Source organism: Armigeres subalbatus, chromosome 3 (genome assembly GCF_024139115.2).
Source record: "Armigeres subalbatus isolate Guangzhou_Male chromosome 3, GZ_Asu_2, whole genome shotgun sequence".
In the NCBI taxonomy this organism is placed as follows: Eukaryota; Metazoa; Arthropoda; class Insecta; order Diptera; family Culicidae; genus Armigeres; species Armigeres subalbatus.
This window is the reverse complement of record NC_085141.1, coordinates 8426265-8445437: the sequence shown is the minus strand read 5'-3', so window position 1 is coordinate 8445437 and position 19173 is coordinate 8426265. Positions and strand designations below refer to the sequence as shown.

Here is a 19173-nt window from a genome sequence, read left to right as displayed (position 1 = left end):
GTATCCGTTAGAACCAGAAGCACCCACCCAGCAACACTCGTATCGGTTTTCTCTTGAGATGGCTGACAAATGAGTCATGCGAGTTTGAAGAATAACATTTTCTAACATCGTTGGTTACGGAGAAAATTGTGGGTAAGAGATCTCTGGTATTATAAATATTTACATGAGATCAATTATAGATTCTTTTACAGAAATATGATTTATCGATTTATCGCCTCGTCTCTGATGAGATGAGGACAACATTTCAGTCAAACCGAAAACGCGTGGCAAATAGCACTAATCGCAGAAATGTTGTAGAAGCATACATCCTCTTGTATAATCCTACAATATCCCACTACATATTACGCAGAGGAAAATGTATGAGCAGTATCAAGAGACTCATCCTGATTTGAAAGTCAGCTATACCTTTTTCTATAGATTTAAAAAAGGTCAATATATCTATCGTCAAGCTCAGTCATGAGCATTGCGAAACGTGTGTTGCTGCCAAAGGACATCAAAATTTTATGTGATATGAAGATGAAGAATCTGAGTGAGTATGGATGCTCTGTTTGTGGTAGGTACAAAGACTACAAGCGTCTGAAAAATGAATCTCGCGCAAAGTATAGGAAAGATGGTGACCCTGTCTGAGACAAACGAAATAGTTCTAGCTGTTGATTTACAAAAGGTAAGCATTTCTTTCAATTACCTAAAAGCTAGAACGAAAGAACTCTTTCATCCTTTAGGTCATTCAGCTACCTCGTTTGGATAGTTTCAAGATGATCATGTTTCTGCAACGTCTTCTGGCTTTTAATGAGACTTTTGCGCCAGTTGGGGACTACGTCAAATCCAACTCAGTAATAGCTTGCCTATGGAATGAAGCTGTCGCACAGGCAGGTTATCGAACACCTTGGAAACTATCGCAAACTAACGTTCTGGATAGATAATTGTTCCGCCCAAAATAATTGGGGGCTTTTCCTTCACTTGATATTGTTGGTTAATTCTCGAACAATGCAGGTGAAGGAAATCACCCTCAAATTTTTTGAATCAGGGCACATCTTTATGGCTGGGGATTCATTTCACGCTGCCGTGGAAAAATCCATACGTCAAAAGCCACCAGTTATATTCCCGGAATTCACTGATGCTGTATTGCGAGCGAAAAAGAATGTTGTTGTTTTGAACATGGAACTTTCTAAATTTATTCAAACTGCCTTCAGCGTCCGCCAGCACACTCTCAATAAGTTACAGAAACGGCCGTACATCGATTAAAAGAATTGTGAAGAAAGGAAGTTTCGAACTGAAGTACAGTAGTTCTGTTCTTTGTGACCAACCAATCCATCGTTGCACATTGTTTTATAAGAAACCACTCAAGCAAATCACTGCCCCTGGATTCGATTTGACAAGCTCTTTAAAAATACAAGAACACCCTGTTGGACTGGAGATCAATTGCAAAAACACGCTGCTGAAAGCTATTTCTCCGCTCATCGGAGAGGATCAAAAGTTATTTTGGCAAAGCTTACCCGTCAACCAAGATTGTTCTTAATTCTATTGAATTTTTAGGTTAGTTTTTGTATATAATGAAATATACGTTATTTAACAATTCTCGGCTAACTGTAATTCATTTTTCAATATTTTACTGCCATTATTACATTGTAATACCAGTTGAAAATCTTAAGATACGAATGTATAGACAAAGGGACTGATATGCGAGTACTTTTAATATGGGAGACGCACTGTTTGATTTTTTTCGCACTTCGTCAGAACAAAGTATCAATTTAAATTTTTTTTTTCGAGAGTAGGGGAAATGACGGCTTTGGCAGGTTTTATTCTATTATTGTCTATTCTATATTAACACAGAAGTGATAAAAAATGTAATGGGACTGATATGCGAGTACCGGCAGTGCCGTCCATCAATCAGAGTGTGGACGATTTGTAATTCTGATACAGAAGGCTGTGCTGGGAGTAGGTGCTGACTCTTGGAAGCGGAGGAATCCATAATAGTCGTAGACCATTTTACAATCTCTCAACGCATTATCATTCAAATAAATTCACTATCTTTCCATTACTAAAACTGAGTTCATCTAAAAGATTTTTAAGGTGTTGAAAAAGGACTTAATGACAGCAGATAGAAAATCAAACTTTATAGCTGAAGCATTTTAGAATCTAACAATATTGTGAATAGACTGAATATAGCAAACGTACGTTGTTAAAAGGATGTGATACTCAAAACTGGAAAAAATGCAAACGATTTAAATTACATAATGTCTTTACTGCTCGATCTGTCGCTTTTAGTTTGTATAAATTAATATTCATTAATTGGTTGGTAGGTCGTTTCCAGTTTCGTGTGTTTCTCATTTTGCACATTATGATTTGACATTGTTACTTCTCTATCATCAGACTTAAACAAATAATTTAATAAACCTAACGATTTTTGTTCTGGCATTTGTTTGACGCTCGGTAGATTTAGTCTATATAGGTAATAATTTCCTTCTGACATGTCCTTACTTTAAATTATGTAATTATTTTACACCAGGTTTCCACTACTAACACACCATTTATCACATAGAAAAAATCAATTCTCGCCTTCATTTTGTCTTCTGTAGGAAGCTGCTTCTCACTTCACATTCGGATACGTCGGCAGTTCTACGACTTCGATTTTATCGTTAACTTTGAACGATGGGAACAGTCCCACCTGACCGGTTCGCACGTTCTTGCCCTTGGAGAACCCATCCCAATGGTTACCCGCCACCCCGATCATATCACCCTTACGCATGTGGATTTCGTCGTGATTTTTCGGATTATGGGGCAGCACAACCTCTCGGTTGTGTGCATTCTGGCCACCGTAGTAATAAATGTCGTCCAGCGATTTAAAACGGTTCGAGGCATCCGGATACATCGTTTGCATGATCTCGTACGCTACTCGACATACCTGCGAGCTGAAGGTACATACGAGATAGTCACTCAACGAGAGCAGATGGATGTCCAGAATAATGCCATTCAGGGAGGAATCGGTGTAGCGGGTGGATACGGCGGCTACCTTGGCCACATCCGGGTCTCCAATGACCTCGTACTGTGGATACTTTGATTTGGCTTCGTCAATTACCTAGAAGACAGTTGAGGAATATAAAACAATCAGCTTCGCTAAAAAGTTTTTTTTTCTTTCAAAATTATCAATTAATCATGCATTTTGACCTCATAAAGTACAATAAATAATGAATCGCTCACTTCGAGCTTGCTTACAGCGGCACACTAGGAGTTAACTTTCTGAAATCAGTATGGCAAAAGGCATATATGGTTCGATTTCTCAAAATTCAAGTAAAGACACCTTCATCCAAAAAATATTTGGTAGGCGTAATAGCAAAAACTTTGAAACAAGATGATCTTGTAACTACGCTGTCAAACAAGGATATGCTCGATGGAGTTCTTGAGCACTGCGTGGACTATGGACTACTTGGACACTGCTCACCTGATAGCAGCCTTATTCTTTTGCCTTCTTCCGAGCAAATGCATACTTTAAAAAAAGGGGTCATCTACTCTTTTTATTCTGTGCAAATGTGTACTTTAAAAGCTGGAATCATATACTTTTTAGCTTACTCCGGGCAAATTCTTCTAAAGATGGAATCATATATTCAAACTTTATTCAACCCATTTTTTTAACGATTATGCCAAACGTCCACGAGGTACCCAACACATTATGCCAGATGCGGGTTATGCAGATTGGAATCATCCCGGCGATAACGCAAGCTGCATCTTGCGCAATGGTTCTATTCGCATTTGCAACTTGGATGGTCATTACACAAAACACGCTGTTTCAACTTCTTGCGGTTACGTTTCGTCTTGAACGCAGCTCTCTAGGCTGGAATACCGTACATTAGGGTGGCTCAAATTAGTATGGAAAAAACTTTTTTCAATTTTTCTGATGGGCCGCCCTCTTATTCGGTTCTATTTGATGCCCTGATGCTCTGGACAAAATTTCAGCCAAATCGGTCAACGTTTGGGCGGTGCTAAACTCGTTGGAAGTTTATATGGAAAAATGTATGCAGAAACATCCAAAAACAGTGAACTGCAGTTGGACGGCACAACTTACGATGAAGAACTATGATACTCATTCAGATCTTGAAGAATTTTATACAGAATGTTATGCAGAAAACCGCGAGAAGATTAGAGTTTGCCCGGCTAAGTTATTAGCATTTTTCTGAAGTGGGGTTTGAGCAAATTTCGTTTCTTTTACCTTTGAAAAGAAATAAATTCACCCCTACAACACTCCAGTAAAATGCTAATATCTTTGCCTAATAAACTCTAATCTTCTCGCGGTTTTCAGCATAACATTCTGTATTTAATTCTACAAGAACTGAATGAGTATCATTGTTCTTGATTGCAAATTGTGCCGTCCAACTGCAAATCACTGTTTTTGGATGTTTCTGCATACATTTTTCCATATAAATTTTCAACGAGTTTAGCACCGCCCAAACCTTGACCGATTAGGCTGAAATTTTGTCCAAAGCATCATGGCATCAAATAGAACCGGATAAGAGGGCGGCCCATCAAAAAATTTGAAAAAGTGTTTTTTTGAGCCACCCTACCCTGCATCCTCAGAATCGAGGATGATACTGCCTCCAAAAGACGTCTACTATTGCCTTTGGGACCACCGACGTTCGGCATGATCCTTACTAGTGCACTGATCGCATTGCCTTGCCTTGCGGAATACACACCTCAACTAGAATCGACTTCTGCTCTGAATACGTGAAAACAGAATCCGATTCCGGCAGTAGCTCTGATGAATTCTACACTTAAGTAGCCAGGGACCCACATTTCGTGAAGCGCAACGGCGAGGCTTCCCAGCTCTGCCGTAATCTGAAAAAGTGGCGTATACGCCAATTTCCAAAAATGGTGTTAACGAGTACTACACGTAAAAAAATTTAATGTCCGAATCTGAACCGATCGGCGTGAAAATTTATATGCAGAGGTTTTTGGGGTCGGGGAAGGTTCTTAAGATGGTTCGAGACCCCTCCCTCCTTTGGAAAGGGGGGCTCCCATACAAATGAAACCGAAATTTCTGCACAACTCGAGAACCAATCAATTTTAGGCGAAACGAAGTTCGTCGGGTCTGCTAGTTATTAATATTTCTAATACTTTTTTGCCAAAGCAGGCACTTAATGACATGTATAAGAAAAAACTTATACATCGCATTAGTCACATACATTCGGAAACTTATACTTTTCATTAACTTAGGAATGTTATTAGCTTTTTGATATGGGATCATTCATTAGGTGGCATAATGAAGAGTATAAGTATTTTCGAATGGTTTTTTGCCATAACATATAAGGTTATTTTTTTTACGTATACTCATCGAGCTCTTTAACAGAAAAATGGAAAACATGCATGTTGTAAAATGGCTGTTACGTCACTTTTCCAGATTACGGCAGAGCTGGTGTGTGCTAAAAATGTTCCACCCGGATAAATCCGGCCCCTAGCTTAGGTAGTGTGTGGCCTAAAACCGCCGAACGAGCAATCCGTTGATTTGATCTCTTGTGTGTGCTGTGTTCTCTAGCGTACAACTCCGGGTGTGCCAAAGTCATGACAAAGTCATGGCCTGCTATTCACTGGTCAATGTTGGCAACCGAACCGTTATACGGATGATGTTTACATGTCTGTCATCAATGCACGCCCACGGATTGCCCAATTTCTATTAAATCTCACCCTCACATTCCCCTTCTTCTCTCATAAAAAAAGAGAAAAAAACATTGACTTGCGGTTTTCATAAAACAACTATTTACATCATTTTTTTCAAACATTTTTTTTACATTACAGCCAAATTTAATTTTACAATTCAGTATCCAATATCCGTACTCAATTCCCATATTCAAAAGCATCTTAATTCAAATATTTCAATCCTACGTTTGATACGATTTTCCAATCCATACGCAAGTGCATATTTACTAAACAAATTAATCCAGCCTTTTTTCTGAGCCTTCTAAACTGTCAACTTTTTTTATGTTCCTGATCCTCTATCTGTATTCCTTCTTTTTTTTTGCAAATATATCCAGCATTGCCATCCAAAACCAAATAGAATTCGAGCTGGCAGACCATATACAATACAATTTTGATGGCCTTCCAACAAGAAAAGTCAAAACAATATCGGTGGCTCTCCAAACATACTCTGTATTGGTCCTTCAAGCTTAAGCCAATCAGTCCGGCACTCGCACAAAACACCTTTGAAATTCAAATTTGAAACGTTGTGTTCTGCTGGTTCACCGCATTAACGTTTCTTTGACGCGAACAGTCCGCCCCTCTTATACACAACCATCAAAAGCTGCAACAACCCGATACTCATCCAGAGCCAACTGTCATTTTTGTTGACTTAGCTTTGCTGCGTCGCAGCATGCGTGAAATAATAAAAATGACAGTTGTGCGTTTCTTCCGTATCGAGTGGTGTGCCCCCGAAAACGCTAACACTTTGAAACTTGGATTCCGTCAGGAGTGACCTCAAGTCAAACCGATAAGAAAACAAATAAATTATTGCAGCGCTCTTCTAGAACGTCTTCGACGTCACAAGCCAAAACTGATGGGCAAATCATTAAATCCGGTGCTCTACCACAGCAGCTTATCACATCACATATCAAAAACGATAAAAAAATAAATCATTTATGCTGGCGCTCAATTTTTTTTTAAGTCGAAACCGTTGAGAAAACAACATATTTTTCAATCCAGAGTGCCTTCGACATCACAAACCACAACCGACCAGCAAATCATTCAATCCGACGCACTTCCAGAGCGTCTTTGACATCCCAAGTCAGAACCGATGGACAAATCATTCAATCCGACGCTCTTCCAGCAGAGCGTCTTCGACATCACAAGTAGAAACCGATGAGACAATCATTCAATCCAACGCTCTTCCAGAGCGCCTTCGTCACTAAGTCGAAACCGATGAACAAATCATTTAAGCTGATGCCGCGCTCTGGAACGTGGTTACTTCGGCTCTTCCAGAGCGTCTTCGACATCACAAGTCGAAACCGATGAGAAAATTATTCAATCCGACGCTCTTCCAGAGCGTCTTTGACATTACAAGTCGAAACCGATGAGAAAACAAATAATTTATTCCGGCGATCTTCCCTGCGACAGCACAAGTTTAACCCGAAGAAAAATATGTCCCAGTCACGCCCACAGGATACTTAAAGAACAATAATTTCCAACCAGGAACAGCCCGACGAGGAAAGAGACAAAGTCATGGCCTGCTATTCAGGCTTCCCAGCTGGTGTGTGTGTGTTTTTTAAAGGGTTGAAGGCCATTAAAAATCTGCGCGACAGACACCTCGAAGGCGAAATGTTCCACTAAAAATGTTCCACCCGGATAAATCCGGCCCCTAGCTTAGATAGGTTGGCCGACTCGATATGCTCTGCTAAGGTTATTCAGATTGGAATCATCCCTGCGATAACGCAAACTGCCTCCGACGAAATGGTTCGGTACGCACTCCCGACTCGAACAGCCATTAGACCGAACACGCTGTTCAACTTCCTGCGGTTCCGTTTCGTCTTGAGCGCAGCTCCCCAGGCTGGAACTCCTTACCTCAGTATCGAGGATGACATAGCTTCCAGAAGACGTCTACAAGTGCTGCTTTTCGGGCCACCCACGTTCGGCATGATCCTTGCAAACGCGCTGACCGCCTTTTCGCAAGAATAGTCGACATGGGTGTTGAAATTCAACCGGTCATCGATTATCACCCCTAGATGCCTCAAAGCCCGCACGGACGGTATATTGCGCCCTCCTACGGCAATCTGCATCCGCTGGATCCTTCGGCAGTTGCTGACTAGCATCACTTCTGTTTTATGGTGAGCAAGCTGCAGCTTGACTCCATTCATCCAGTTTTCATCTGCGTCGGTCGTTTCCGCCACCAGCATTTCTACTTCTCCTAGCGACTTTCCGGTTATCGTAAGGACGACATCGTCCGCGAATCCGAAGATCTGTTTTGAGCAACTTCTGTTTTAGAACTCCGTTGTACATAATGTTCCACAGCGTTGGGCATAGTATGGAACCTTGCGGAACACCCGCCGTAACTTTGATCGACTTCTGCCACGAATTCGTTTCGTAAACCAGAATCCGGTTCTGGAAGTAACTCCTAAGGACTTTACACAGGGACCCGTTAGTTAGGGACCCGCATACCGTGCAGCGCTGCGTCGATGGCCTCCCAGCTGGCACTGTAAAAGCGTTTATGATGTAAATCGTTACTACAGCACATAATCGATTGCCGCACCTCTTCTTCCGCACGCTTTCTCCCTGAAATTCCAACGACCGTCCTGATTGCGTCCACCGTCGATCTGCATTTTCGGAATCCGAACGTCTTTTCCGATAAGCCGGTCTCGCCCTCCGTGAACTGTGTCATCCGATTAAGGATAATCCTTTCCAGAAGCTTCCCCAGCGTATCCAGCAGGCCTATGGGCCTATCCAGTTTTCCGCGAGCGGTAATGGCCGCCAGCTTGCCTGCGGGTCAGTCTCTGATTTGACGTTTCTGGAGGTCAACTGCACCCACCGCTCCGAGAATTTTGTCCAATGTTGCATATAAGAAGGTGCTGATTCAGTGAATTCAAGCCTTTTTATATACCACATTGATCAAAATTCTCGAATGGTGGGTGCAGTTGACTTCCAGAAACGTCAAATCAGAGACTAACCCGCAGGCAAGCTGGCGACCATTATCGCTCGCGGAAAACTGGATACGATGCGGGATTCCCCGGCTGTTTCCCTGGTTTCGGCAGCAGCACTAGTTTTTGGATCTTCCACTTTTCCGGAGAGTAACCATCTGTTAGGCATTTCTGCAGCACTATCCTGAACAAATCTGGAAACGCCAGTACCGCAGTTTTTAAGGCCGCGTGTAGAATTCCATCCGGACCAGGAGCTTTCTACATCTTCAGACCTTTCGCCACTGATGACAGCTCGTCGATGGAGACTTGCACACCTACAATGGTTACTCCGTCTTTATCTGCATACGGTGTTGGCGGCCACATCGTTGAATCATGCTGCGGGAAGAGACCGTCATCGATGATCTTCAGCTTGTCCGGACACATTTCCGCTGGCGTCGCTGGATCCCTGGACACGCTGCTATCTCTTCGAAATGTACTAACGGTACCTTCGTTGCACAGCCTGACGTCCAGCTTCGCCAAAACCTCCAGCAAACTGTATCCTCTGAGGTTAGTCAGTCTGCTTCTCCATTCTACTTCCCAAGCATTGAAGTTGCCTCCGATAATTACCGGTTTTCGTCCGATCAGCTCTCCGTGAGTTTGATCAGCATCCGGTTATACTGCTCCAAAGTCCACCTTGGGGGTGTGTAACAGCTACACACTTATTTTTTTTTTTTACCGGGATCTCAGCAAAATGTTAAACTTTTACCGAGTTTCGCACAGCCGTGCCCCAGCAAACATGTTTTTTGCCGAGATTTCTGTCAAAGTTGCTGAAAATCAGCAAATAATTTGCCGAGAATCTGCTAACAAACGTCATTTTTGCCGGGATATCAGTTTTTACTTTGCTGGACAGACGGCTGTGCGGATTTTTGCCGAGCTGCAGAATCAAAAACTGAGTGTGTACACACGAATTTGTTTCCTTGTTAAAAGGGTCCCCCCTCCGGGACGTTATCTTTACCTGTTGTAGATAGCCGCCTCTTGTGATCCCATGGGTGCCTTTGTAAACAGTGAGTTCCATGCAAGGGTTGACTCTGGTGCCTTATACCACCGTGTTCAGAGCCGGATCAGCGTAAATTAGGAATGGTGCATCTGAACCTACTACCCACCGGTATAGGTGACAGGTGTTGAGCGTTACCGGAGGCCTGCCAGGTTGTTTACTGGGACGGAGGCAGACGAACCATTAGTCTGCTTGCCATTTCAAAAAAAGTCATTATTTTTAACTCAGGATACAGAATAGCTCGACTGTTGGCCCATATACGCCTCATCCTATCTAAAAACCGAGAATGTCGTTTGCCGTGACCAGTATACCATAATCAGGATCTTACTGGTATTAATCCTGATGTGCCGATTGGCATTCCTGTTGGGCTTGTGTGCTTTGAGCGGAGCACGGTCGCTTTGATAGGGCCTGCTTGCAGACACATGCAGCTTTTTATAGAGGATCAACAAAGCCCACTGTCAAACCCTACCACATTTTAGACAGGCCCCCTTACTCGCAGTGGCCATGGGGATGGATCGTCAAGCCCATGTGTGTGTGAGTGTGAGTGAGTGCGTGTCTGTGTGTGTATGTAACTACATAGAAACCGCACAATCAGTACCGCATTTCAAACATAAAACGAAACTAACCTTAGGATCGTCACTTGCGATAAAAACTCGTCGTTTGTCGATTGCTTCCACCATTTCCACCTGGTCATAGTAATCATCAACTGCTTGCATATACTCGTCAATTCCGTGGAAGGCCGCCTCCGTCCCTACCTTATCCGTTCTTCTTATGTGAACCCTGAAATGTAATGAAAAAATAAAATTACCTGAAATAAACGAACCATCGAATGAAATACCCAACGATCGGCTTCTTGAAGCCCAGCTTCTCTATTCCATTTTCGAGCATTTGCTTTGTCTCGCCGGTTGGCTTGAGCAGGTACTTTAAAAATTGTCCAATCCACCACACGATGGGATCGCCGTGCAGTCTCATCAACCGAGGTGCCAAATCAGCTGGAATCGCTAGCGGGAGGTACGGTGGTCTTGGATTCAGAGAGTCAATTATTGGCACGGTAAGGACTTGCGTTTCCGGTGTGCCCGGCCAGCTGGCATGGGTTGCCCCATCTGCGCTCATGCAAGAATCTGAAATGGGCTGAAATACCTCTTCCCAACCGGCCTTGTGGTAGCGCCATCCTTTTGATTTGAGAACGAGCGTCCGCTCCGTTGCGTAGGCCATAATGAAGCAATAGACCACGTGATGCAGTTGGCATCCATAGCCACAGCCCTTGTTGAGCCGGCAGATTAGCTTGCGAGCAGAGTTGCAGTCCTCCGGGTTCTGCAGGTACGTAAGTCGCTTCTGGACCAGATCGCTGAGATCTTTGGATTCTTTGTAGCGCCAGAACTCATACCCATCAGTGGCGCGCATCTGACCGATGTCGTTCAGTATGGATCGTTTTTGTTCTGCGGCGAGCGCGAGGAAGTTTTCCGCCGGTGCATAGATTTCCGGTGTGTTCCGGCGTGCTGTTTTGGCAAGTTTTGCAGTTTCGGAATGTAGCAGATTCCACAGCTCCTGGGTGTTGCTGTAAACTCGGCGCCGCAGCTGTTCGTATTCCAGTGAGGGGACCCCTTTGAATCGACCGGCGCCAGCGCCCTGTATTTGCAGCTTGTTACCAAGTTCATCGACGAATTTCTGCTTCCGGTTGTACGACTGGTCACTGAGGTATTCGTCTATTAGGCCGCGCAACTCCTGGTCGACTTGCTTGGATTTTTCCAGATAGGTTAGGGCCTGGTTTAGTCGGCGTATCGCATCATCGCTATCACTGGAACCGCCGGTGTTGAGTTTGGAGTAAAACACCAGCACTAGTATCACCCACACCGAGATGAATGCTACGAGAACCCGAACCCAGGTGTTCAGGCCCATCAGCTGCCGCAGTATCATGGCTGAACGGCCCGAGCTGTAAAATGAAAAGAAACATAGTGTATGTAATTCAATGCCAATAAACACTATCACTACATACGTTGGCAAATTTCGTAGCATTTCATCGGTTCGTTATCACAGAAGGTTTTGGGACTTAATCACTACATTTTATGTCTAGAGAGTAAGGCATCCTGTGGAGAGGGGAACAAGGAAGATACACAATCCTACCTGAATTCTCATAGTGTAATGGAAGGTGTTGGAAGGTTAACTCAGGGCTTTCTGTTTATTAGGCAGACCTCGGGGTTATGTATGAGGGGGGGGGGGGGGGAAATAATTCGAAACGCTTGGGACAATAGACAATAGGCAGACCTCGGGGTTATTACGGGGGAGATGAGGGGTTGGGAATAGTTCGAAAGGAAGGTGGAGCAATTGGCTCATTCCGAACCTGTCGTTGTAGGCGGCCAGAAAGCACGACTTTTACCTGACGCAATTCCTGTCGAACCATCGGTTTTCCAGGGAGATTCGTACGGGCAGCATTTTGCCCCTTTTGCCCGACCTGTTCGAACTGCGAGGAGACACCGGAACACGTGATTTTTTACTGTCCACGATTCAGGACAGAACAAAGCGGGATCACAACTAGCAGTGCTCGTATTTTAAGCCCCGAAAACATCGTACACTAAGGGGTCGTTCAACAATGACGTCACAGGTTTTAGGGGGGGAGGTGGTCTAAGATTTTGTGACAGTACATACGTATACTAGGTATACAAAAATGCGTGACAGAGAGGGGAGGGGGGTCTAGAAATCTCAAAAAGTAGTAGACGCCATAGTTGAATCAGCCCTAATGTGCAAGAACGAGAATACGTGGAACGAGGTGGGCAAATCGGTACCGATTATAGAGAACACAGTAACACGGTCGTTTACAGGGAAGCTTCCGCCATCGGGGATCTTCTTATCGGGGTAGGATAGAGCCGTCGCCGAGGACTATAGACTTCGAGCTTAATGACAAGATTACAAAAGATTGGTTTCGGAGAAGCTTCCGCCACCGGGTAGCTTCTAGAGCAGGCTAGATCCATCGCCGGGGCTTAGGCCGAGTAGATCGTGACGCGTAATAGTACCGGTTTCAGGTTGTTGGAGCACAATTGAACCGGACGCTCCATTCGGAATCTCTGGAGCGACTTCGGCCGACTCTAGATCTGTGCGATTTAGAAAACAGGAACAAAGAGATGATAAGAGTGATGAAGGTTATTCAATATGCCTTACATGGAAGCGATTCGTCGGTTCGGAGGAAAATTCCAAAGCCGGGAAACTCTCTGTTGGAGTAGGATAGATCTGCCGTTGGGGATCATCTGAATAGTCCGCGATTTAGCTGGAAGCTAAATGGCTCAACGAGTGTTTAAGAATGACAAGAATAGTAAGCTGGGAGCTGAATGACTCTATGGTTTGAAAAGTTCAGCCTCGGGAGTGTTTCCGCATTTCCGCCACCGTGAAGCTTGTAGTTGGGACTAGGCCAAGTATATCGTGGCGCGTTGAATAATCTGTTATCGGTAGTCGAAGCGCCATTGAATCGGTTACTATGCTTTATCCGGAACCTCTGTGTTGTCGGATGTCGCTGGTAGTCCATGCTGTCGTGAAACAGACCTCAGCCGACTCGCTGATAGTTTCGCCGGGACTGGAATGCCGATTGACTATGGAACCCATTTCCATCACCAGCGAGAAGTGGACTAAGCTGAGCTTCTGTTCATGTTTGTTATGTACAAATCGATTGTTACATGGACTCCGGACGGACCCCGCCGAGTGGAGGAATCCCTGCTCAGGCGGAATCGGGCGCCGGATGGTGCCGTTTTGATTGCAACGAATGTTGCCCCAGGCTTGACGTTCAACATTCAGGTCACCGGGAATTATGTACTGAGCTTGCCTCCATGTTAGCTTGACGATGTCCCTCCGAAGTGCGGCCGTTGAACCACCTCCGGCTTTGATTTAAGTTGGAAGCATGGCAGCAGCAACTGACAGTTGATGTTGTGGCGAAGAGCGATGGCCACACAACATCCCCAGGTAAGCCGGTCGAGTTTAACGGTGCAAAAGACCAGTATGTTGACGTTCACCTCCGGTTCTATGTGAGTTTTGGGGATAAACGCCACGTCTGTTTTCTTTTCCTCAAGGAAATTTTTCAGCTTGATAGTTTTGCTCTTGTGCGAGCAAGCGTTCTTTGGTTCTAGTTGACCAAGCCCACACTTGCAGCCATTTTCAATAATGAACATGTCAAGAGTGAAGACCTAGCTGGCGCATTGCGCTCATTGCGCATCTACTTCAGACAGCTCTTTCGTATGACAGTTTGCATGGTTTGCTCGTTTCGAGTCGAGGTGGCAATGCCACTCCTGGTCTTCCGGGCTGGCTGGATAGCTCACCTCGCTGAGCGTAGGAACACGGTTCTTCTTCAACAGGGTTGTGGTGGAAACCTTCTTCCGGATTTCCAAAAACTGCGCCGGCTTTGGACAGACCTTGGAGCACTTGGGATCGGTCGCCTCCATCTTGTTGCAATGATCCGTTGGGTACGGGTTGAAACACTTGCTGCAGCGCGGCTTCATGCGGAATTTCCGGATGCCGCTCCCAAAGTCGATGCAGTTAGTGCACTGCGTGACATTGTTACAATGGTTTAATTTATAACGCCGATCAGCTTCAGATCCTTAGCTAGTGGAGTCGTGCTCCAAATGAACTAGGTAGAGGTCAAGGTAGAGCTGGTTGTGATATTTCCTCGCTTTGTCGTGACGGGCAATCCTGTGCATGGCCCCTGGTTTGAGGACACAACTTTCGGAATTAGTTTGGAGCTTTTCCTCCTTCAGTCGTCTTGCCTTGAGCGGCTTCCTGCCATGGTCATGTTCTTACACTTGTGGACATCGAGGAACGCTACGAAGGATCGATGATGATCTTTATTTGTCGGCATTACTTTCACGCCCTCCTGCAGAGCAGAAAAGTACATTTCACCCCTTTCGCGATCAGTTGGCGAATTGTCGGTTGCAAATCCGGTGGATCGCCCTTCACAAACTCAAGCGAACACTTTTCCTTCCGGTCTGGTTACACCTGTAGCAGTTGCGATTGCTGCTTCCGATAGATTGCCGACGTTATCCATTGGCAACGACGAATAGACGGTGCTTGACAGACGATGCTTGGATGAGTTTCCCTCGACTGCAATTGTGGTGTCCTTTAGCACCTTGCCAGCGACCGCCGTAAAAGAAACTAGCGAAAAAATGTTACCGATTGATGACCTGAGAGATAGAGAGGCCCGAAACGTACAACAATCTGATGTCCGTATTGGGGATGCATAAACGAGATTTGCAAGGGCTGTTCAGGAAATAAATCCGAAAGAGAATGAATCTCTCATATATCATCTATGTATGTATACATATACGGTATGTAGCATACCGTGAGAGATTTTTGTCGCAATCTGTTATAATAAAGAACTGATTCGGGAGGCCATAACTCGTGCTATTCTTGTTTTAAACGCTTCAAACGCTGGGAGCACTGGTTCTTATGATGCATTTCAACTTGTTCTGCACAGTTGTAAAGTCCCCAACACAAAATGAGCGAGAACAAAGCAAGAATCATCACTTCTCAGTGGGGGCTGCCTATCCGATTATGTTTTTTTCGCACTTGTATACAAATTTGATAAATTTGTTATCAAGGCTTGTTCGGAACAGTTTCCTTTCCTTTCTTTTATCGTTGTTCGTTATAAATTGAGAGCAATTTCTGCAAAGTTTGGTTCCGAAATAATTTCATTCATTTCATTTATTTAGTTAACATCTAAACTGATAACACTGAATCAACAATTTGACGCCACAATACACGGTTCGAGGCCGCATCTCTCCATCCTCGGATACGCCCCACGCTCGCCAAGTCGTTCTGCACCTGGTCTGCCCATCTCGCTCGCTGCGCTCCACGCCGTCTCGTACCTGCTGGATCGGAAGCGAACACCATCTTTGCAGGGTTGCTGTCCGGCATTCTTGCAACATGTCCTGCCCATCGTACCCTTCCGGCTTTAGCTACCTTCTGGATACTGGGTTCGCCGTAGAGTTGGGCGAGCTCATGGTTCATTCTTCGCCGCCACACACCGTCTTCTAGCACACCGCCAAAGATGGTCCTAAGCACCCGTCTCTCGAATACTCCGAGTGCTTGCAAGTCCTCCTCGAGCATTGTCCATGTTTCATGTCCGTAGAGGACAACCGGTCTTATAAGCGTCTTGTACATGACACATTTGGTGCGGTGGCGAATCTTTTTCGACCGCAGTTTCTTCTGGAGCCCGTAGTAGGCCCGACATCCACAGATGATGCGCCTTCGTATTTCACGACTAACGTTGTTGTCAGCCGTTAGCAAGGATCCGAGGTAGACGAATTCCTCGACCACCTCGAAGGTATCCCCGTCTATCGTAACACTGCTTCCCAGGCGGACCCTGTCGCGCTCGGTTCCGCCCACAAGCATGTACTTAGTCTTTGACGCATTCACCACCAGTCCAACTTTTGGTGCTTCACGTTTCAGGCGGGTATACAGTTCTGCCACCTTTGCAAATGTTCGGCCGACAATGTCCATGTCATCCGCGAAGCAAATAAATTGACTGGATCTGTTGAAAATCGTACCCCGGCCTACCGGCTCTCCGCATGACACCTTCTAGCACAATGTTGAACAACAGGCACGAAAGTCCATCACCTTGTCTTAGTCCCCGGCGCGATTCGAACGAACTGGAGTGTTCGCCCGAAATCTTCACACAGTTTTGCACACCATCCACCGTTGCTTTGATCAGTCTGGTAAGCTTCCCAGGGAAGCTGTTCTCGTCCATAATTTTCCATAGCTTTACGCGGTCTATACTGTCGTATGCCGCCTTGAAATCAACGAACAGATGGTGCGTTGGGACCTGGTATTCACGGCATTTTTTGAAGGATTTGCCGTACAGTAAAGATCTGGTCCGTTGTCGAGCGGCCGTCAACGAAGCCGGCTTGATAACTTCCCACGAACTCGTTCACTAATGGTGACAGACGACGGAAGATGATCTGGGATATCACTTTGTAGGCGGCATAAAGGATGGTGATCGCTCGAAAGTTCTCACACTCCAGTTTGTCGCCTTTCTTGTAGATGGGGCATATAACCCCTTCCTTCCACTCCTCCGGTAGCTGTTCGGTTTCCCAGATTCTGACTATCAGTTTGTGCAGGCAAGTGACCAGCTTTTCTGGGCCCATCTTGATGAGCTCAGCTCCGATACCATCCTTACCAGCTGCTTTATTGGTCTTTAGCTGTTGAATGGCATCCTTAACTTCCCTCAAGGTGGGGGCTGGTTGGCTTCCATCGTCCGCTGAACTGACGTAGTCATCTCCTCCGCTGCCTTGACTTTCACTGCCTGTACTCTCAGCGCCATTCAGATGTTCCTCGTAGTGCTGCTTCCACCTTTCGTTCACCACACGTTCGTCCGTCAAGATGCTCCCATCCTTATCTCGGCACATTTCGGCTCGCGGCACGAAGCCTTTGCGGGATGCGTTGAGCTTCTGATAGAACTTGCGTGTTTCTTGAGAACGGCACAGCTGTTCCATCTCCTCGCACTCCGCTTCTTCCAGGCGGCGTTTCTTCTCCTGAAAAAGGCGGGTCTGCTGTCTCCGCTTCCGTCTATAACGTTCCACGTTCTGCCGGGTACCTTGCTGCAGCGCGACCGCCCGCACTGCGTCCTTCTCCTCCAGAATCTGTCTGCTTTCTTCGTCGAACCAATCGTTCCGTCGACTTCGACCCATATACCCGACGTTGTTCTCCGCTGCGTCGTTAATGGCTGCTTTAACTGTACTCCAGCAGTCCTCAAGAGGGGCCCCTTCGAGCTCACTCTCTTCCGGCAACGCTGCCTCGAGATGCTGCGCGTATGCAGTGGCGACATCAGGTTGCTTCAGTCGCTCTAGGTCGTACCGCGGCGGTCGCAGTTTAACCATCACCAGATAGTGGTCAGAGTCGATGTTAGCGCCACGATATGTTCTGACGTCGATAATGTCCGAAATAATATGATCTGCAACAGTTTTGTTTTGACCTTTTGAACACATTCGTAGCAGACGGCAACTTTCTAAATCTCACGGATTCCACAATATCTATCTAACCCAACGAGTATTCCCATACACTATTAAATATTTAAGAACAGTGGAAATGCTGAAGAGCAAGGCAAGCCCAACTCCAGTCGCCAAGGAAGAACCATAATGAAGAAAAAGCCATGGAAGAATGATGTAAATAAAATAAATAAATCGTCGTCATACCAACCTTTTTATAATCGCTACTATTCTCTGTGTAATCCGTTCACTGCTCCGGATTAGGAACTAGTTTCTATTTAATTCTTAATACGATTTAGCTTCATATCGTCAACAATTGTACACTCCGTAGTTCCGAAAAGGTGACGTGTTTCTTTCTCCCACGTGTAATTGGTTTTATACCGCAGAGATTGTTAATCAGCCGCAACCTTGGGATTAAGAATATGCCCTGAGTAATCTATCTCGATCCATCCACTGTTTCCAACAACATAATCGATGCCAATTTGCTGCTTTTCGGTTAGCTCATTCTTCTTTCCTAACACACACTAAACCACCACTGGCCACCGGAATGATAGTTTCCAAACGCTCAGGTCCACTTCTGTTCACAGATATTATCGTCTGATGGAGATAAATAAAATGCAAAAGACCGTGAAAGTAAATAAGTTGAGCAAATCACACCACAACGCGAGTTAATTCGCATCCGCAACTACCCATTGTTATTTAAATATGATAAACAGCGCATCTACTGCCATCCCAATTCCATTCTGTATCTGCTTCTATTCGAATCGAACAGCACTTCACAAACATCACTTTTCCTCCAAATCTAATCTAATCGCTCGTAGTGCGACAGCTCCAGCAACGATGAATGGTCAATAGAAAAAAAAACATGTGCAGTTGCTTCCTCAATGAAATGAGAACATATTTTGATTAAAAGACTGTCTATTACGGGAACGATATTCTATAAACGGATTATTTTGCACTACTCCGTTATTCCCTCATAAAAATGCACAAAATCTGTAATACTGTTTGCTTGGCCAACGGGACTTCCACTCACTGATTGGCAACTATACGACTACGAAGCTATTTTCTTGTCGCACAAAAATCGTACAATCTGACAGATCACATCCATCAGCGTTTGTCCTATAGGAGTGAGGAGAGGCAAGCTAGAGGGAGGATAGAGAAAGACAGCTGTGAGGGCTGTGAGTGCTCGGTGTGCTTTGTAATTTGGACAAAAATTAAGATTATCCCTATAATTTTGAGTTACCAAAACATTTCAAAACACGGGAAATATTTATTATTCAATAAAATTCTTATAGCCTGTTCAGACTACAAGATTTATTCGAAAATATCGCTAGTAAAGGTAAAACCCAGAATGGAGGACTATCGAAGTTGGATTTTTCTCGCAATCCGTACGTTAAACCTAACTTCGCTAGTATTGCGCTGATTGCGCTAGTCTAATTGGGCTCTTATTAGACTAGCGAAGTTGGGTTTAACGTACGGATTGCGAGAAAAATCCAACTTCGATAGGTAGTCCCCCATTCCAGTTTTCAACTTAATTGAGTATTTATATGTAAATGTATTAATGACT

The 19173-nt window shown here is 44.9% G+C and overlaps 1 protein-coding gene across 2 annotated transcripts; it reads right to left on the bottom strand.

Moving 5' to 3' along the window:
- Positions 1 to 2224: 2224 nt before the first annotated feature.
- LOC134226475 (alpha-(1,6)-fucosyltransferase) lies at positions 2225 to 18682 on the bottom strand. 2 transcript variants are annotated; one of them, XM_062707279.1, is made up of 5 exons: positions 18609 to 18682; positions 17818 to 18203; positions 10484 to 11578; positions 10272 to 10425; positions 2225 to 3079 (listed from the first exon to the last, which is right to left on the bottom strand). In XM_062707279.1, the coding sequence occupies exons 3-5, from the start codon at positions 11560 to 11562 to the stop codon at positions 2591 to 2593; spliced, it is 1722 nt and encodes a 573-aa protein (XP_062563263.1). In that variant the 5' UTR covers positions 11563 to 11578; positions 17818 to 18203; positions 18609 to 18682; the 3' UTR covers positions 2225 to 2590. The 2 variants fall into 2 exon arrangements, with proteins under 2 accessions (XP_062563263.1, XP_062563262.1); XM_062707278.1 differs by having other exon boundaries at positions 18296 to 18633.
- Between the last annotated feature and the right edge of the window lie 491 nt (positions 18683 to 19173).